This window comes from Phascolarctos cinereus, unplaced genomic scaffold (assembly GCF_003287225.1).
Source record: "Phascolarctos cinereus isolate Bilbo 61053 unplaced genomic scaffold, phaCin_HiC Scaffold_3;HRSCAF=262, whole genome shotgun sequence".
NCBI classification, from domain to species: Eukaryota; Metazoa; Chordata; class Mammalia; order Diprotodontia; family Phascolarctidae; genus Phascolarctos; species Phascolarctos cinereus.
In genome coordinates this window covers 172,840,969-172,862,854 of record NW_027555736.1, presented here as the reverse complement: position 1 = coordinate 172,862,854, position 21,886 = coordinate 172,840,969, and the positions used below count along the sequence as shown (strand labels likewise).

General features: G+C 39.3%; 1 protein-coding gene across 1 annotated transcript; it reads right to left on the bottom strand.

Moving 5' to 3' along the window:
• Positions 1 to 6,984: 6,984 nt before the first annotated feature.
• On the bottom strand, positions 6,985 to 7,929 carry OR4E1 (olfactory receptor family 4 subfamily E member 1). Its single transcript, XM_021005035.1, has one exon. The coding sequence runs from the start codon at positions 7,927 to 7,929 to the stop codon at positions 6,985 to 6,987; it is 945 nt and encodes a 314-aa protein (XP_020860694.1).
• Positions 7,930 to 21,886: the final 13,957 nt, after the last annotated feature.

Below are 21,886 nucleotides of genomic sequence, written 5' to 3'. Positions count from 1 at the left end.
GGAAATCATAAAATGTGCTGACTGGATTCACCATGAATATATCTTATCTGAGCTTAACTGGAACACATTGCTAGATGCCTATCCTTTCACACTTCCCTGATTGGCTCCCCTTTCCCCAGGGATTCTTCCAAACTTCTTTTCTCCTTCTCTCTTCCTCTTTGTGGAAGACTTTGCCTCATACTTTCCAAAGAAAATTGAGGCCACCCATCATAAACTACTTCTTTTTTCCCCTCCTACACCTCAGATATTCTCAAAATTATTCCCCATTCTTTTTTTTTGTTCCAGTCTCAAAGAAAGAGATGGTCCTTCTTGCCAAAGTTGACCCCTCTACTTATCCCCTCCTGTCTCCTCCAAGACCTTGGCCCTTCTGTCATCCTCATCTCTTTAATTTTCAATCTACCTTTACCCATTGGTTCTATCCCAACTCCCTACAAACATGCTTATAACTCTCCTGTCTTAAAAAAACAAAAAAATCCTTCACTTGACTCTGCTGTCTTCTTTAGCTGTTGTCCCATATCTTTCCTCCATTTTTTTTCTGACAAACTCTCCTCCTCTCTCACTAAGCAAATTAAAAAAGAAACAAATCCAAAAAACAAATCCCTCACACAGCTAGTAAGTGTCTGAGGTTAAGTTTGAACTCAGGTCTTCCTGACTCCAGGCCTGGCAGCACTCTGCCCACTATGCCACCTAGCTGCCCCCTGCCACCTTGGTATTCCTTTAGCATCCAATTTTTGACTACAGTGAAAAGAGTGGTTATACTTATTTTTGTACTTATAGATCCCTTTTCTTCTTTCTTTGAATTTTTTTTGGGGGAGTTATAGGTCTAGTAATGGTATAGCTGGCTCAAAAGATATGCATAGTTTGGTAACTTTCTGGCATAATTCTAAATTGCTTTCTAGAGTGGTTGGAGCTATTTACAGTTTCACCAACAATGCACTTGTTTTCCCACAGTCCCTCCAAAAGTTTTCATTTTCTTCTTTCAACATCTTGCCAGTCTGATGAGTGTGCAGTGGAACCCCAAAGTTGCTTTAATTTTCATTTCTCTAATTATTGGTGATTTAAAGCAATTTTTTTCTTTTAGTGAAGCAATTGGGGTTAATGAGCTGCCCAGGGTCACACAGTTAGTAAGTGTCAAGTGTCTGGTCTGAGGCCAGATCTGAATGCAGGTCCTCCAGTGCTCTATCCATTGTGCCACCTAGCTGCCCCTAGGGCAATTTTTTGTATGATAGTTGATAGCTTGGATTTTTTCTTTGAAAACTGCTTGTTTACATCTTTTGATCATTTATCAATTGGTAAATGGCTCTTATTATTATAAATCTGGATCAGCTCTTTATATATCTTGGAAATCAGACCTTTATCAGAGAAATTTATTGCAAAGACTTTTCCTCAGTTACCTATTTCCTTTATAGTAGATTTATATGTGCAAGACCTTTTAAATTTCCTATATTCAAAATTCATCTTGTTGAATTATTGCATTTTTAGACAGACTACTTTCCATCCCCCACCAACTTTATTTAGTCTTTTTCTGGGAATCTCTCCAGCTACTGGCCTTAGGCCTAGTTTCAGACTCTGTCTGAATCCCAGTGTCTAGCACAGTTCCCCTCTGGGGGAGTGGTGTGAGTGAGAAGGGGATCTTTTTGGCTCCTAGTCTCAGGCATAGTTTTTCTCATGGACGTCTTCTAGCTGTTTTATTGAGGCCCCTGAGCCCTTCTGTTCAGACTGCAGCACTCCCCTTTAAACCTTATCGAATATGGGCTGAATGAGGGTAAACTTAGTCCTGAGCGTTCTTTGCAGCAAGCACTAGTGTGTCTGAATAAGAGCTACATTTCTCATGAGACCTCAGGTTTGATTTAGAAGTTCCAGTCCCTTTAATACTTGAAGGATTGGTAATTTAATCATTGTGAACATTTTTCCCACTGACACAAATTAGAACCTCTACTGTTTTTATACAGTAGATAACCTTTAAAAAGTTTTGTGACTCAATAATTTGATACTCCATGCATGGCCAATGATCCCATCTTAACTTACTTAAGCTGGTCTTTAGGTGATACAGTCCATCACCAGGCCTGTATTAAAATCCTTTATAAATTTATAAGAGGTGGCAGAACTTGCCCTCCAATCCCAAGGATAGAGTCTTTGAGGAGCCAGCATAGAGGATTTCAGGACTTCCCACTACACTCCTACTTAAATCTTGAGTTCTGGATCTTGGGCTGTCTTCACTGGGTTCAGAGGGATGATAGTAGTCAAGCTGATAGTGATATATGCTACCTCCTTCCTTTAGAAGTTCATTTAAATATTATGTGTGTTCATTAACATAATTCTTTCAGAAACATTTGCAAATTAATTCCATGCTGCTAACATCTTGCCACATTAGTAATACATACACATGTTAAAAAGTAGTATTTATTTACTTCCCTGGTCAAATGTTTTCTCACACACATTTCAAGAAAAAATTGTATTTCTTTTATAGAATTAATATTTCTTTTAGCTTTTCTCATGCTTCAATATCAAATCAACTCTGAAACTCCTGTCTTCTCAGAGCCCCTTCCTTTTGCAGTCCTCCCTCCCCCTGGTTGGAGAGGGGAGATGGTGGACATTGGAGAGCTCCTCACAGATCTTTTATTTAAGGAGGGTGCTCAGGGAAGACACTTCATCATTTCCCACTTGGCTGCAGGTCTTTATCATGTCCCCTTCCCTAGGTATCATCTGTTCCCTCCCCTCCACCACCTTTTCAATTTCTTTTTGTGTATTGTCTTTCCCCATTAGATTGTGAATTCCTCTTGGACACATTTTTATGTGGACTGACTTTTGTCTTTCTTTGTATCCCCAGTGCTTAGCCTAGTGCCTGACACATAGTAGGTGCTTAATAAATGTTTATTGGCTGATTAACTTTAAAAATATAATTCACTCCCTTTCCTTTCCTCTTTTTGCTAAATAGAATCTTTTGTTTCCACCAAGTTAAGAAGGAAGAAAACAAGTGTTAATTAAACAATTTGATCCTCACAATGATTTGGGGAGCTAAGTGCTATTATTATCATCTCCATTTTATAGTTGAGAAAACTGAGGCACAGAGGTTAAATTACTTGCCCAGGGTACCATAGGTAGTAAGGGTCAGATGGTAGATTTGAATTCAGGCCTTCCTGACTCTAGGTCTAGCACTCTATCCACTATGCTACCTAGCTATATCTCTTCGTTATACTTATTCTCTGCACAAACTGCTCATTTACCAATTCTTCCACATTCTCCTATTCTAAGAGTAGTGAGACTCCCCCTTCCCCCACTCCTCCTTAGTCACCCAAGACTGAGAATGTGTTCAAAAGGGTCTTTAGTAATACTTAACTTATATTTAAGGGCAAAGAAGGCAAAACAAAATAAACATATTGTGCAGAATTGACAAGCATGGAAATCTAAACTTAAAATATTTCTAATCTAGCCATGGAAACTGGCACAACTTGCCTAAGTCAGCTAACTGCCCTCCCATTCATGTCCAATCTGGCCCTGATTCCACTTGCTGGCTAGCCCTCTTGCTGCCTCCAGAACTGACTCTACTTCCTCTCGATAGCTATATCTAACAGAGTTCTTGTCCCTCTTCCAATTCTAGGTAGTGCCATTTGGGGCCCTCCCACCAACTTCTGAAGTCATTCCTTTCAGATGCCATTTGTCTGCCTCATGGGCAAGGCCCTACTCATTTTATTAGGGTTAAACTGATTTAAGTTTTTCCTCTATGGAAATGTTCAAATGCATACCCTTTCTAAATGACAGTATGCTATCATGGAAAGACTACTGGATTTGGATTCAGATCTGAGTTAGAATATCTTTTTTATTACTAGACTGATGAACCTAGAGAAGTCACTTAATATCTCTCAGTTTTCTTATCAGTAAAATGGAGATAAAATTGATTCACTGCTCCATAGGATTGATACGAAGAAAGTTCATCAGCTATCTATCCTTAGATTAGAGCTGTTTAACATTACCAAAGACATAAATGAAGGCATAATTGATTGATGTGCAAAGTGTCCAAAAGTCTTAATGTAGTTTTAAGCTATTAACACTCATATAGTTTAAAGCCATTTAAGGAGGCAGCTAGGGGGCAGAGCACTGGCCCTGGAGTCAGGAGGACGTGAGTTCAAATCTGGCCTCAGACACATAACACTTACTAACTGTGTGACTCTGTACAAGTCACTTGACCCCGATTGTCTCGCCAAAAAGGAAAAAAATAAAAAAAGCACCAAAGCTTTTAGAACACCTGTATAGTACAAAGCAATTTCACAGCAATTATTTGACGTGATCTTCAAACAAATCCTGTGAAATAGGCAAGACATGTTTTATTTTGCTATTTTACAAATGAGGGAAGAGAGAATGGTGATGTTTCAGAGGTCGTATAGTAGCTTTTGGAGGTAAGATTTGAATCCAAATCTTAAGACTACAAATCCAGTGCCTTATCTATGTTATTTTGGCTAAGCATTCTACAATTTAGGCTTTTCACTAATTCAACCTGGTCTTCCCAATTCTTTTGAATGAGAGGTTTTGCTATACGGACAGTTCTCATTTTACACAAAAGGATTACATTGCAGACCTCTCCTTGAAGTGATTTTTATGTAAAGTGAATTTGTCCGAGGACTTGGGGAATGAAGGGAGGGAGACAGGAAGGGGGTCTCCTGTGTAGGGAGGGGCCGGTACATGATTCAAGGAGATGGTGAGGGCTGGGGACAGAGAAGTGAAAGCAGGAGGAGGAACACAAGGGGCCAGGACCAGGCTTGTGGGTCCCATCCAGAGCGGAAGGAAGAACACTCTAGGGAAGTAGGTGAAGGTGGGCGCATTAAGGGGAAGACACACGAGGGTCCAAGCGTGGACTCAGGCAGAAGAGGACTGGCAATAGAAGGAGCTAAGGACAGACATATAAACCCTAGGGCAGATGGAGGGAAGACAAAGTGGGGGCTCAACACACCAGCAGTAGTGGTCTCTGTTCTGCTTTCACTTAGAGGCTTTTTTTTTAGCTTTTTCTATTTTTTTGGGGGGGGGTATAGGGTGTGAGAGACTGTGGAGCACCAAGCAGAGGGGCAGGAGGGGACATTCAGAGTACAGTACTGTACAGTAAAGTTACAATTGATGATCTTTTGCAAATTTTTTCCAGAATTCTTTATATAAAGTCAAATTTATCTAATGTGAACTTATGTAAAGGGGAACTATCTGCATATGAAAAGAAATCTTGTCTTCCTCAATAAACTATAAGCTCCTTGATGGCAAGCACTGACTCTTGCTTTGGTCTGTATCCCCAGTAGTAGGTACTTAATAAATGCTAGTTGACTGACTGATACTCCTTGAAATACAGAGTGATCACAAGACTTAGACTGAGTTTTGTTTATTAAATGTCATTATGATTATCAGAGAATCTTTGGTCCAAGTGGGAAGTGTTGGGTACCTTTGGCATAGTTCTTATTAATAATAATAATAGTAACTAGCATTTATAAAGCGCTTACTATGTGCCAGGCACTGAGCTAAGTGCCTTATAAGTATTATCTTACTTGATCCTCACAACAACCCTGAGAGTTAGGTGCTATTATTATCCCCATTTTATGGATGAGGAAACTGAGGTGAACAGAGGGTAAGTGACTTACCTAGGGTCACACATCTAGTAAGTATCTGAGGTTGGAATTGAACTGAGATCTTTTTGACTCCAGGCCTGGCACTCTGTCTACTGCATTGTCTAGTTACCCGAATTCAATTACCAACACATATTCTCAGGCAAATTCAACATGAGACTAATTATTTGAGACATGTGACAGATTAAAGAATCATATTGTTTCTATTAAGTAGATATCTTTCAACATGGAAGGAAGAATAAAAGAAGAAAAAATTAAGGGAGATCTTTACTATCCATAAGATCATGGAATTAACTGCTTTTTGGGACTGGATCTATAATTTCATTGGTATAGGGAACTTCTGATGAATAAAACTCCTTCTATGAATGCAAAGCACAACCTGCTGTGAAATTTACTCTTAGCACCTTGCCTAGGATCCCACAGTCAGTACGTATCTGAGGCAGGACTTGAACCTAGGTCTTCCCAACTCCAAGGCCAAAGAAATAGTTACTTATACAATGCTTTTTGTGTATTTACTATGTCTCATTTACTATGTCATTCTCTTCTTATATATCACAGCTTTGATTTGTAGAAAGAATAACATTTATTATTCTTCCTGTTTTACAGATGAAGCATTCAAGGCCATGAGAAATTAAGCTGCTTCCTAAGCTTACACAATTTGGGAGATGGCCTTGGAATGTGATTTTAGGTCTTCAGATCCCCATTGCGTTGTTCTTTCCATTAAACGCTTCTATTTCTCTTAGAGTGTCTTAGAGTGAGAGCCTCTGTCACTGTGGTTGGCAAGTATGAGTTGGCCCAAACTATGAGTAGTTTTTCTCTGCTCCTTTTGTTCAAATGAAGAGCACTTGAATGATTCTACTCTGGCCCATCATTCTCCCAGGCATGAGGCACCAATGATTCTACTCTTACAGTATGTTCTGCTTCTAACCTCTCCTTTCCATTCTAATAGTTAAAACAGTAGTTCAGATTCTTATTACTTCCTGCTTTGGCTATTTCAATAACTTTCTAATTAATATCATTACCATAATTTTCCTCCTTTACCACACTGCCCACCCCTTTCCTGCCTCCAGGCCTTTGCTCATACAATTATTCCAGCCCTATTACTGCCTCCTGAAATACTGCCCATTATTTCAATCTGCCTTCCCTGATTCCCCAAACAGAAAGTGAATTCTTTTGCCTCCAAAGTCTCAGATTACCATGTACTTTTCCTAAGCACCTATTCTGTCCTAACAATTTTTGTTTTGCATCAGTATCAGTTATTTGAAGGCAGAGAATGCATCTCATTCTTCTTTTTATCCCCCTCAGTGACTAACACATAATAACTGTGCAGTAAATGTTGAATAATTGGTTGAAAAGCAAACAGCATAATTGAGAATAATTTTCACTTTTCTTCTTTCCCTTCCTTCCTCCCTATTAGCTTATTCAAGGCATTTTTCATGTCCTCGTTCCTCAGAGTGTAGATGATAGGATTTAGAAGGGGGGTGACAGCTGTGAAAAACACAGATACCACTTTGTCCCCGGGAAGGCTGGTAGAAGGGCGGGAGTAGATGAAGATGCAATGTCCCAAGAAAAGTGTGACCACTGTGAGGTGGGCTGCACAGGTTGACAGGGCCTTGCGCCTGCCTGCTGAAATCCGCTTCCTCAGAGACACCAGGATGACAGCATAGGAGACCACCAGTACTATGAAACAGACCACGGAGATCAGCCCGCTATTAGAGACAATGAGGATCTCAATGATTCGGGTATCCATACAGGCCAGTTTGACCACCTGGGGTACGTCACAAAAGAAGTTGTCAATCTCATCAGGACCACAGTAGGGAAGCTTGATGGTGAGAGAGGTCAAAGCCACTGAGTGGATGGTCCCTCCAGTCCAGAGAGCTGCAGCCAGCAGCACACACACCTTCCAGTTCATCACTGTCATGTAGTGCAGTGGGTTGCAGATGGCTACATAGCGATCGTAGGCCATGACCGTGAGGAGAAAGATCTCTGTGCAGGCAAAGAGGTGCAAAAAGAACATCTGAACCACACAAGCATCAAAGGAGATGAGCTTCTCCTCAGACCAGGTGTCCACTAGCATCTTGGGGACTGTGACAGTAGAGTGGCAGACATCAATGAAGGACAAGTTGCTAAGGAAGAAATACATGGGGGTGTGGAGTCGACGATCATAGATGATAGTGATAACAATGAGGATGTTACCCATCAAGGTCAGGATATAGAAAATGAGAAACATTGCAAATACAGCTATCTGCACCTTCAAGCTGGTGGATAGACCTCGCAACTGGAAATGAGTCACTGAAGTCTGGTTGGGCAGGATGGCCTCTTCCATTCTGTTTTTTGGGCCAATCTGTCAGAGTTAAGAACACGCTATCACTTATTGTCTGTATTATTGATTTGGTCAATTGATCATATACTAACTATATGCTTAGCACATAAGCAGGTACTCGGTAAATGCTTGTTGATTGATTGATGAATTGATACTGTTTTGTATTGTTGCTTTATTTCAAATGTATTGGTTTCCCCCCCCCCTGCTCATTAGATTGTAAGCCCTTTGAGGGAAGGAACAGAAAGAGCTTTACATTTCATCTGCATCTCCCTGCCCCCAAGTCCTACTTCTTATCTCCCTTCCTTCAATTCATCCTTTGCAGTGCTGATAAAATAATCTTCTTAAGGCACAGGTTTGATTGTGTCATTTCTTCATTCAAAAATCTCCCTATTGCTAAGTAGATACAACAAAACATTTTATTTAGCAGGGCATTTAAGTCCCTCCATAATCTGGCTCTTATATTTCTAGTCTGTTTTTTTTTTAAAGCAATTAGGGTTAAGTGACTTGCCCAGGGTCACACAGCTAGTAAGTGTCAAGTATTTGGTCTGAGGCCAAATTTGAACTCAGAGTCCTCCTGAATTCAGGGCTGGTGCTCTATCCACTGCTCCATGTAGGTGTCCTCTTCTGGTCTTATTTCATTCAACTCCCCTGTTCCAACCAAGCTGAGCTATTAGCTATTCCCCCAAATCAACGTGCTGTCTCTTGCCCTTGTACACTTATGCAGGGTGTTCCTCATGCCTGGAATACATTCATCTCTACCTCTTAGAATCCTTCCCTTTCTTCAAGGTTTACTTTCAGGCACCATTTCTTCTACCTTCTGGGACTTTCTCTGATATGGTCTCTTCCCTTGCCCTCCCTCTTGCTCTCCTTCTCCCTTCTCCTTTTACCCCCTGCCCTCTCAGCTGAAAGTAATTTCTCCCTCCTCCAATATTCCTAGAATACTTTGTCTGGATTACTCCTTTTGCCCCCATTGTATCCTACTTTGTGTTATACTTACTTATTTATATCATATGATCCTCAATAGACTTTAAGTTCCTTGAGGATAAAAACTGTGTTATTTTTCCTTCATATGCCTAGTGGATTACTTTGCTTTGTACATATTTCATGTCTTCATGAATTTGTGAATTTGTTGGTATGGATATTTTCTTTACTGAACTAAACCTTAGAAATGTCCCTTAACCTTTCTGGGCCTCAGTTTCCTCATTTGTAAAATGAAGAATTTGGACTAGATGGCTTTTGAGGTCCCTTTAAGTTCTAGGTCTATAATCCTATAATCTTATGAGATCACATCCCTTCTACAAATTAGTAGATGGTCTTTGAGAGTTGCTTTGGCTGAAAATTTATTATCTCATGACTAACATGATGCTGAATCTTTCTGACTTTAGCTAGATTGGTACTTGAAGAATGGATGTATGATCCATCACCAGGCTCATACTTGAAGCCTTCTTCAATTTGGTAGGACCTCCCAGAGCTAGAAGTCTACTGTATAGCCTTCAAGAAGCCAAGGTTACATCCGTTCTATCATGAGATGGCAGTGATGTGGATGGGATCTGGTCCCCAAAAAGGAAAAGACCATGTCTTTGGGACACAGACCCCAAAGCCCCTGAGTCCAGATCTCTGGAGTTCACCTAAGCACCCAGCCTATCCCAGTCAACAATCCTTTTAACTTCCCTTTCACTGTGGCTCTCTGGCCACTTAACTTCCTCAATTGAAGGCTTGAGTGATCAAATTCTTTCCAGACAGAACCACCCTGTACCCCAAACACAAACAGCAGTACTTTAGGGGAGGGTAGACATGTAAGCCATGTTTGTTTGAATTGAATTGGGATAACAACAACCCAATGCTAGTTTAGAATTGAGCGTAGGATTAATCTTGAGAAGTTAGTAAAGATAGAAATCAAAAGAAACTCAATAGGGAGGATGTAGAAAAGGACAACTTAGAATAACAGAACATTAAAGCCAGTAGGAACCTTAGAGATAATTTAATCTAACCTTGCTCTTTTACAGATGGGAAAATTGAGGCTCAGAGAGGGAAAGTGATTTGTCTGCTAGTTAGTGAGATAACAGTTAGATAAATTAGTAGGTCATAGTATATACAAAATATGCAACATGAATAAGTGTTTACAAAGCATACATGAAATAAAGACTAGTGCAAGAACTATGACTAGAATGCAATAAGCAAGAAAAACAGGTAAATACAAAAGAGATTGGAGAATCATGTTCACTGCCTCAATATTAGGCAGCCACAGGACAGGCCAGAAGCAAATTTATGATGTAGGGGGGGTCTGTATTTGAGATCTTCCCATTTCTCTCTTTTGCAGGCAGCTTCTAGATCTCTCTATCTGTTCTTCCTCTTCCCTTTTTGCTTGACCCTCCCACCTTGGGAATCGAATCTCAATGAACTATATCACAATGGAAAGCAAGAATATCCATATACTTAAAGACTTAATCACCAATAAAGGCCTAACAGGAAGACCTGGGTAGTGGGGATGGATGTGTTACATTTTTATAAGGAATGCTTGGGTAATGTTTTCATTTCAATAAGTGTCATCTGGTAACAAGATCCCATAATCCAAAGGAGTGAATGTCTTCCTTGCCTGGCACTTTGAGCTGTGTGGCAGTTCAAGTAGGGATGCTGGGGAGCAGGATGTTATTTCTGGAGCCCCCCAGGCAGCCACTCACTTGGCTAATTAGTATTATTGTTCCTGGGCATATAACAGTCAAAGAATAATTCCCTGATATGGTAATAACTCAAACAATCCTCATGTATTTCTTTTTGTTTGCCCAGGAAACCCCAAAATGGGGTCCCAAAGAGTGGGACTGAAATGAATGAGTAACAGAAATCTCTTTTTGTATCTCTAGCACCTAGCCCAGTATCTGATATAGCAAGCACTTAACAAATATGCATTAAGCTGAATTCACACACTGCACATTACAGTCAAAATCCATAAACAAATGTTTAGAACATGTATTAGCTAGCTTTAATCAATCAATTAACAAGTAGTTACTAAATACCTATTATGTTAAAGATATTGTGTAAGGGTTGTAAACAAAAGAAAAAAATTGAACTAGTCCATATACTCAGGGAACTATATATTCTTTAGAGAGGGAAGTGACATATACAAAAATAAGTATAAAGAATTATGTGATGAGGGTAAAGGAGAGATCCAGGCAATTTAAGGAAGGAGTGAATGCTTTCAACTTGCTGGGAAGGAATAGGTGTGATTCACACACCACACTCCCATCTCCATGCTTTATGTTCTGGCTCCTTTATGACGCCAAAGACCTTTTTTTTTTTTTTAACTATGTAGTCTCTTGAGCACAGATAAGGCCTTTACCAAGAAACTAAGAAAGAGGTTATGATAACAACTGAATAATTTTCTTAAAGTACCTTGCCAATACATGACTTCTTTTTAAACAATCTGTGGTCCAGCCAAATTATACCTCAGACTGCCACCTACAACCCAGAAGAGACTTTAGAGATTATCTAGTCTAACCACTCATTTTATGGACAAGGAAACTGAGGCCCAGAGAGGTGATATGATTTGTCCAAGGTCACACTATTAGTTAGTTAGTGCCAGGGTGATTTGAACTGAGTTCTCATGATTCCTACTCCAATGTACTTTCTCTGCTTTGGTGCAGATGAGGGCCAGATCATCTTCCAAGTCTGAAGGGGGGAACGAATACAAACGACATTATTATTATTATTATTATTATTATTTTGTATTTTTCTAGGTAGTGGAGTTAAGTGACTTGCTCAGGGTCACACAGCTAATGAGCCATTATTTTGTTTTGATAGGTCAGTTTCCTATTCTCCTTTATAGCAGGGCTGCAGTGTCTGAGGTGTTGGTCTTCTATGGCTGGAAATGGCTAATGCCTAGTTATTTTTTCTTTCTTTCAGTCAGTTTACCATTCTCTTAACTAACTGAAATAGAATTTGAAAGCTGAAAAGAACCTTGAGGACTGCCTAATTCAATGCTCTCAATTTATATATATCTGAAGGGAACTGAGAGCTAGACAATTTAAATCACTTGCCCAAGGTCACACCACTTAGTGAAATATTTGGAAGAGAACCAATTCAGTGGTCATTACATTCTGCAATGAAAAATAGAAGATCTATACCAGCGATAGATGAGCTTGTAAAGGAGTTAAAGTTTGTTTCTGACAATTTCTTTCTCTTTGCGGTTGCTGTATCACCCTTCAGTGCCTAGTCAATTGCATTAGACTGTTATTTTTTGACTCACCTCTCTTATGGTGAGAGTGTACCCTTTCTGACATCTCATCTAGGGTAATCTCCTAATGGTATACCATGGTCCTCTACCACCTATTTATACATCTTCTCTGCCACTGAAACTTCCTTGCTCCATATTCCTTGCCCTCAGGACTAGGGTCTCTAAACAATATAATAAATGAATCTGTACAATTTAATGAATAGGTAAGCGACAGAGATCTCTCCTCAACCTCTCTCAGTGCTCACATTTCTCTTAAGTAATTCATGGACATTCAAATAGTGGCCTTCTAGAGATGATCTTGTTAATGTCTAAATTAGTGGAGTGACTCTTGGTGAGAATTTCAGGCAAGGTGGGATGGAAGTATAGATTCATGTCATATGGTGACCAAAGAAACTGATTCTACTTTGTTTGGAGAAAACAAGACTAAAGGCCTAGGGGTGCGGGATGTGTGTGTGTGTGTGTGTGTGTGTGTGTGTGTGTGTGTGTGTGTGATGATAGTCTTCAAGCATTTGAAGAATTCTCATATAGAAGAAGAATTCTTCTTTGGTGTGGCTTCAAGTGACAGAATAAGAACCAATGGGTAGAAGTCACAGGGAGACATTTAGCTTCAATAAAGACTATTCTAAGAATTAAATTGTTTTAAAAAAAGGAATGATCAGAGCAAACACTTGACACTTACTAGTGTGACCCTGGCTGTCACTTAACCCCAATTGCCTAAAAACTAAATAAATAAATTCTTATTTAAAAAAATGGAATGAGATGCTTTGAAAAGTAGTGATGTCACTCACTATTCTGAGGACTGATCCTAGCTTTTTTTTTTTGTCTGATTGACACATAGAAACCTGATAGGAACCTCCAGCTGCATTCTGGAGATGAAGGAGAATATTCATAGGGATCATGGTCTTTAGAGGAGATGGAGCCTGTTTGCTGCTGGTGTCTACATTCTCTTGTATTCGTGGATTTGGGGGGCAGGAAGAGATGCTACTGAACTTTGTCCCTAGGTTTGCCAGGGGAGGGAACAAAGGAGAGTGAATTGCCAAAAAAAAAGTAGTGAGTTCCTCAACACTAGGGCATTTAAGCAGAAGCTGGAGGGGATTTGTGCTGTAGTCCAACAGGGGTTGAACTATATAACTGTTGAGAACCCTTCAAAGATTGAGAAATTTGGGGACAGAAGCCACCTTTCAATTACACTCGGATTGTACCCTCTTACCCTGACTCTGTGTAGGTCTGACCTTGGTATGTATTCTCAACTTGAGAATTCAAAGTCATAGAAATCTTTGGCCTGCCACTTACTACCTGTGGGATCTTGGGTCAGTTGCTTAGCCTCTCTATGCCTCAGTTTCCTCATCTGTAAAACGAAAAGGGTTGGACTAGATATTTCTAAGGTTCCATCCAGTTCTAAATCTATGATGCTAAAGCAGTACTGGATTTTATAGTTCACAAACTGTCCTTAGAGAGCTCATTTAAAGCCTTTTTTTCAAACCATCAGTCATCTGGACCTGCTTTCTTTAAAATCTTTTGAACTCTAGTGGTGTGGCTGTCAAGCTGAAATCCTAAAAAGCGGACCTGATTACCTCAGGGGTAGATTCCGGGGCTTGTATTTATCCAGTCTTGCCTTGCCAGGGCTCGGGCAGACTGGATCAACTGACAAGTGAGGCAGGAATTCAGCTTACTGCTCCTACATAACAAAATCATAAAATCAGGGAACTGGGAGGTAGCTTTGAGATCATCTAGTTCAATTTCCTCATTTTATAGGTGGGGAAACTGAGGCATAGAAAAGGGTTCTAATTTACCCAAGGCCCCACAGTGAGCAAGTAGAACAGCTGGGAGTCTTGGGTTCTCTGACTCCTGGTCCAATATGACTATATTTTTAGCAGTCCTTTCCATCACTTTCCTTTTCCCTTTTATCTCCTACCCCAACCCCCACACCTACCCCAATGGTTGGGCAAATGGTTATTCATCCAAATACAATAGAAATTTGGTGTTGGTCTATATTGAGAACCTATTGAAGAGATGTTAGAAATAAGGAGAAAAGGCTGGTTAAGAGCAAAGAAAAGAAAAAAGCCAACTGTGTGGTGAAACTTACCTTCTATTGTTTCTGGTGCTACAAATGATCCCACTTTTGGGTCGCTGGCAGGTCAGTCCTTTAGTCTTAGCATAAGGAAGATCACCTTGTAATGAGTGGTTATAAGTTACCTTGACTAAGTCTCTCTTCCTCACTGTAGCTTAATTTCCCTATCTGTTAAATTAGAGAGCAGGAGTAGAAAATCTTCAAGTTTCCTTCCTGCTCTAACACTCTATGTTCTGTGATTCTCATCTATGTTTCATTTAATTTCTTCTTAGGTGAGATGAAAAACATCCTTTCCTTATGCCTTTTTTATAGGTGGATTTTTTAATCCATTAATACATTACCGTAGAGAACATTTGCCAATATCCTCTAACGAAAAATGCTATTAAAATTTACATGAAAGAGAGAGGGGGGGGTGGTGGTGGTGGTGGGAAAGAGGGTCTATACTCTCCAGGAATGCTTCTGAACTCCTCTGCCAGCTAATATTCCCTCACAGCTCTTCAACTCTATTTATGACCTTTTTAGCCTTGGGAAATCCTTGGAGATGACATCAGTTAGCACTGGTTACTGGTTAAATAAAGTGGATGCAACAGGGACTTAGGTTGCACCATTGGTTGTTAGGGAAATTATTATGAAAATGTTTAAGAGTTTAAGACAGTTATGTTGTCTCCCCTGTTTGAATGTGAGTTCCTCAAGGGCAAAAATTGTGTTTTTTGCCTCTCTTTATATCTCCACCGTGGCATATTGTAAGAACTTAATAAATGCTTGTTGATAAACTAAGACTACATCTACAGGCATAGATGAAGTTGAAAATCAGAGCAATTATCTAGATAATGAAGAAAAAGAAGCTGCTTTTGTCTAAACCATTTAATTATTTTAGACAAAAATGCATATTGGGTATCTGGATTGTTCAGAAAATATCCTTAAGTCTCCAGTGTCCTTCTCTGACTTATTTGTTCCCTCAATGGCTAAATCACTAGAAGAGGAGTCAGTTGTTAAAAAAGGTTAACTCCAAATTTTAAAGCTAAAGAACAGACTTCTTCATATCGGGATAGTATATTCTAGTGGCCAGGGCCATGAAAATGAGAAAGCCTGGCTTAGGACCAATTCAATTTAATTCAACAAACATTTATTAAGAACCTACTATGTGCAGAATTAGGCAGCTGGATAGCACAGTGGATAGACTGCTGGGCCTGGAGTCAGGAAGACTCATATTCCTAAGTTCAAATCCAGTCTCCGACACTTATTAGCTGTGTGACCCTGGGCAAGTCACTTAACTCTGTTTGCCTCAGTTTTCTCATCTGTAAAATGAACTGGAGAAGGAAATGGCAAACCATTTCAGTATCTTGCCAAGAAAACCCCTAATGGGGTCACGATTGAACAACAACAAAAATGTGCGTAATTCTGTGTTAGACACTCATGACAATAAAGTTTATATAACATGTATTCTCTGTTTTGGGGGAGCTTATTAGTACTGGGCAGAAGGGAATAAGCACTTATATAGCACCTACTTTATGATCAGTACTGTGCTAAGTGCTTTTTATAAACATTATCTCACTTTCTCTTCATAGTAGTTGAGGAAACTGAGGCAACAGAGGTTAAGTGACTTGCCCAGGATCACACAGCTAGTAAGTTTTCATGGTCTAATGAAAGAATAAGATGCAAACACAGGTAAGTATAATATACAATAGTGCACAGTAATCTTAGAGTGTTATTGTTGTCACTTAGAAACTTAGAGCTTCTAGAGCTCATCCACTAGTATTTAGCCAGTATAGGAGATTAACACAGTTACACTGGCCCCTATAGAAGTTATTTTTTATAGAATGACATAGTAACATTCCACTACATTTATAACTTACAACTTATCCACTAACTTATTCAGCCATTGTCTAGTCACTTGGCACCTAACTATCCAGATTTTTGCCTTATATGTTGCACTGTGAGAATTTTTTTGGGGGGTGTTAAGTTTTTTTTCTTCTATTTTATCAATAATCTTTTTAGGATAAGATCCCAGTCCTGGTACTACTAGGTTTAAGAATGGAAGCATCAAAAATTCACATAATATAATTTCTCTATTGTTTTTCATAAAATAAAGGGAAGATAAATTTGAGGAAGCTAGGTGACTCAGTGAATAGAGCACTGGGCCTGGAGTAAGGAAGACCAAGTTCAAATTTGGCCTCAGACACTAACTGTATGACTCCGGGCAAATCACTTAACTTTTGTTTTCCTTAATCTGCTGGAGAAAGAAATGGCAAACCGCTCCAGTATCTTTGCCAAGGAAACCTCATGGATAGTATTGGCATGCTATGGTCCATGGGGTCACAAAGAGTCCAACATGATTGAATTGATTAAACAGCAGCAGACTATGGAAAAGCCATACTTTTAGAAGTTATTTAGCAGATAGTTCATGAGCACATACAAAAGAAAGGGCTGACTAGTAGGAGCTAGCACGGGTTTGGTAAGAACCCAACATGTTAATTTTTGAATGAATGAAATAGCATTTCATAAATGCTTACAATGTGCCAAGCACCATGTTAAATGCTGGGGACACAAATATAAAAATAAAGACAGTTTCTGCAGTTCAAGGAACATGGAGGAAACAACAGATGTAGGGGAGGAGTGTCCATTGAGCGGCACTTTTGTCTGGAAAGTCATGGGTATGGTGAATGGGACCATAGTGGAGTAGATTAATAAATCCCATCCAGGAAGACTGGCAAGTTGGTTTAATCATGATTCATGCTTCTAGAACTGGAAAGAAGAGGGAAGGAAAAGAAGGAGAAAGGCAGTTGATAAGGAGATTTTGGAGGAAGTAGATGGAAAGAAAAGTGAAGTGAAATGTGGTTGGGGCTTCACTTTCTAATAACATCTGTGTGGACAAAATAGAAAATAATATAATTATGTAATGGATTCAAAATTGAAAATTTTGATGAATAGATCAACATCAAGGTGGATGGAGGTATCTCCTAGGTTGCAGTAGGGCTCTGTCTGTGGTTCTGTCTTCTTTAACATTTTCTTCCCCATTGGCTTAGATGAAGATGCTGATGTCACAATTATCAACTTTTCAGATGACCCAGAGCTGGGAGTAGATAATAACATCTAAAATAAGACTCTAAAATTATTTCAACAAACTGGGAAGAAGAGTTGAAGTCAACACAATGAAATTTAATGAAATTTAAAAATTGCAAACTCTTTCACTAAGATTAACCCCCTCCCCACAACTATGTAAGTAGAGGATTGAAGAACACCTGGCTTTATAACAATTCATGTCTAAAAGATCTCAGAGATCATAAGCTCAATACCTCATCCCACAGTGTGATGTGGCTACTATAAGAAATGGATATAATTTCAGGTTGCGTTATTATCATAATAATAAACAACACTAATAGTGACAATGTGATCATTATATAATCACGGTTACTAATTGTGATAATAGTATTTCATTGCCTTGAAGATCTGTATTTTCTATGGTGGAGGTACTAGCTGTGCTGAGGCAGATCACAACTTCTATGACTTATTAGACTAGATAGTCTTTGAGAGTTTCTGTGGCTGGGGACAACGTGGTGACCTGCATCTTTGACTTAGACATATACAGTCCATTATTGAACCTAGACTTGAAGTTGTTCCAGCTTGGCAGAACCTGTTAGACCTCAGAGTCAATTCCATTCAATAACCACAAACAAAAATAAACAGCAAGAACAGCAATAACAAACAATAGTCACAGACATTTAGACAGGCTTTACAATTAGGACACTTTTAACAGAAAAGGAATGCCCCTATCAAGGAAGGAAGAGTCTAGTCAACAAGCATTTATTCAACACCTGCTTTGTTTTGGGCACTGTGTTAAGTGTTGGGAATACAAAGAAAAGAAAAAGACAGTCCCTGTTCTCAGTGCCCCATAGTCTAATCATGGGAGAGACAACATAAAAACAACTACGTATAAGCAAGATTTATTCAGCATAAATCGAGAAATATTTGTTGTACATGTTGCATTAATATTATGGGTCAAGATTTTTGGTGAGGTCATCATATTTAATACAGTTCACATTTGTAGCAAGACGAGGTAAGTAAGGGAATGAGCATTTATATGGTACCTACTATGTTTCAGGCACTGTGATAAGAGCTTATTAACAAATATAATCTCATTTGATCCTCACAGCAACCTTGTGAGGTAGATGTTATTATTATCCCTGTTTTATAGTTGAGGGACCTGAGGGAAACAGAGGCTAAATGACTTCCCCAGAATTACACAGCTAGTAAGTGTCTGAGACAGAATTTGAATTCAGGTCTTCCTGACACCAAGCCCAGAGTTCTGTCCACTGTACCACTAGGTACTTCTGTGAGTGAGTGAGTAACAGAGAGAGAGAGAGAGAGAGAGACAGACAGACAGAGACAAACAGACAGACAGACAGAGAGACAGAGAAAGAGATGGATACAGAGAGAGACAGAGAGACAGAGATAGATAGAGAGAGATAGACACAGAGGCAGAGAGAGACAGAGACAGAGAGTGACAGAGAGACAGAGAGATAGAGAAAGGCAGAGGGAAAGTGCTAAGATTAAGGAGGACAAGGAAAGGCTTCTTGAAGAAGATGGGATTTTGACTGGATCTTAAAGGAAGCCAAGGATGCTGGGAGGCAGCTATAAGGAGGGAGAGAATAGAGAAAGTTAGTGGAAATTCCCAGAGTGGGGAAATGGATTGTCTTGCATGAAGAATAGCAAGGAGGCAGTATATTGGTCAGTTCAACTTTGGAATATTGTGCTCAGTTCTAGCTACTACATTTTAAAAGGGACATTGACAAATTGGAAGACATTTCAAGAAAACCAAGATTGATGAAACATCTAGAAATCATGTCATATGACGAAAGTTTGAGGATACTGGGGATATTTAGTCTATAAATGGAATGATCTAGGAGAGATATGATGCTCACTAAATTTATAGTAGACACAAAGCTGTAAAGAATATTTGAAAGGTTGTCATGTGGGAGAGAGGTAAGTGTTATTCTCCATAGTTTCTGAAGGCAGACATAGGGGCAAAGGGATAGAGGTTATATAGAGATATGTTATGGCTTGATATCAAGAAATTTCTTACATTATGAGCTGTCCAACAATAGAAAGTCCTGTTTTGTGATGTCGCATCATGAGTGGAACTTTGCACAGAGGGTGATATTGCAGATAGCATTTCTTCATTGAGTGGAAACTCTAAAATTCTGATTCTGTAGTTCTAACCTAGAGTATCACAAACCGAACATTAGAAATCTCTTTGCTTGGGAGTGTGGTGAAATAGAAATCTTGGGGCCATTGCTCAGTTCCAAATCTTCTTTCTTCACCTCATTCATTTTTCTTTTTCTTTTTTTGATTTATGGTGCCAAAGCCCAAACAGAAACCTTTCACTTCGTGTGGGATGTCAAGATCACCATATTTAATGGGACCTGGGGGAAGAGGAAGGAGGATTCTGAACCTGCCATTTCACCCTTGTACCAGTTAGCCTAGACAAAAAGCTCCACCTGGAACTCTTAAATTCTTTCCATACTTTTTCGTGTTCCATCACTATTGAAAGCCTCTAGCTCTAGCATCTATTTCTCTTCCCAGCCCTCCTTTCTTTACTGTTGAGGCATGTTGTTTGTCCCTCATTCAGAGAAGACCAATGACATCATGGGGTGATATCTTGACTTGAACAGGAATTTAAGTGAGGCAGAGTTGCACAACTTTTTCAACTTCACTCTCTCTTCCACAGTCATGAAAGTCTAGTGGCAAGACAGAAGTCAGGACTACTTACAATGGCTTGGGATGCAGTGGCTGACCTTGGCATCTTTGATACCTCACCAAGTTCCAAGTACACCATAGTGCCTGCTTTAGTCACTTTCCTGGCCCTCAGAACAAATTGTTCTCATCTGCCTATCCCACCAGGGGAAGTCTTCACATGTTTGGGGTAGACATCCCTCTAACTCACCAATGGGTTCAAAGCCTATTGGTTACCCTTAATCTGGGTTAGCCTGTAGGGAAGGGTTTATATATGAAGAAAGATGAAAGTTCAGAAAATACAATAAAACAAGACGCAAGAGTACATAAATCTAAGAAGCCAATAAACCAGCTGACACTAAACATTATGATTCTAAGTTGGTTTAGGATTATATCATTTGAGTGATGACCCTGGTACCTGTCATGGTTTAATCATGGTCTAGAGCTCACTGCTCATTTCCTTTTCACGTCCTTCATTCTACAATGAGATCTTCCTTTTAAAACACCTCCTTCCATTTCCTTCTTCCCTATCTCCTTGGTAGCTCTATAATCAAAGACACATACTTTAGCCAATCACTAAATCACATCAATAACTTTATGGCCTTGGTGCTCTATTCACATACCTCTGTGCAATCATTGCCCCTGCTGTTAGTAATTGAGTAGAACCATCAATGATCTTACAGATATAGGTATGTGGTCCAGTGGCGTGGATTGCAATCCATCTACATCTTCTCAGTTTGTATGGCTCTTGTCCTTGTCCTCCCATTAATCTCCACAAGGAGTTATCCCACACACTGGAGGCTTGCTTTCCTCTAGCTCTTTTAGCATTCTGTGGGTACCAGTGCATCACTAGGCAGCTAGGTGGCACATGGGATAGAGCATTAGACTTGGAGTTGGTGGGACCTGAGTTCAAATCTTGCCTCAGATGTTGAATTTAGCCATGTGACTCTCAACATATCGTTAAATCTCTATCTACCTCAGTTTTCCCATATGCAAAATGGGGGTAATAATTGTACCCACCTCACAGCGTTGTTGTGACGGTCAAATGTATCAATATATGTAAAATGCCTTGTAAATCTTAAAGCACTATATAAATGCTAGCTATTATTACTATTACTTGGGCTGATCCAATACATTGTTGTTACTTTATACATACTTTAGACATATTACTACATACAATAGCAACCTTTACTTTCACCCTAAAATAGATCAAGAAACCTAGTTTATTCGTAATTTCACAATAGATAGAAAGTTTCCTAGAGGGCAGTCTTCTTTAGTGAACCCTTTATAGTCTGTTCCTCACCTCTAACACCACACTTTCTCCATTTCTCCTCACAAATCTAGCATATGTGTTTATTTTACTAAAAGAGGTTGAAAGTATTTTGTGTAACATATATATAACTTAATTTCCATTTCAAAAATTAAGTTTTATTTTTTTCAATTAACAAATGTATTTTCCCTTCCTCCATACCCCATTCCCAATGGGGAAAAAAAGCCCTTGTAATAAATATGCTTACTATGGGACCATGTAAGCCTTTTCTAATCACTTTCAAATAAGAGAGGAAGAATTTTTTTTCTTTGATAACATATGGAATCGTAACATTCTAAATTAGAATTAAATCTTGATATAATTTCGGATCAATATACAGGTCTAACACAGGACCCATGTTACTTAACTGCCATTCAGGATGGTCATATCACATATTATATGATCCTAGAGGTCATGTGCTCTAATTCTTTCATATACAGACAAACACAACAACACAAGCAAATAGATGTATGTGGAGAAAAGTCCAGCATGTAATAGTGGAAGAAGCATCAGACTAGAGCCATGAGACCTAGAGCCTAGTCCTGGCTCTCACTAACTAGTTGTATATCCTAGGGTGTGTCTCTCAATTTCTTGGGGCCTCAGTTTCCTCACCCAC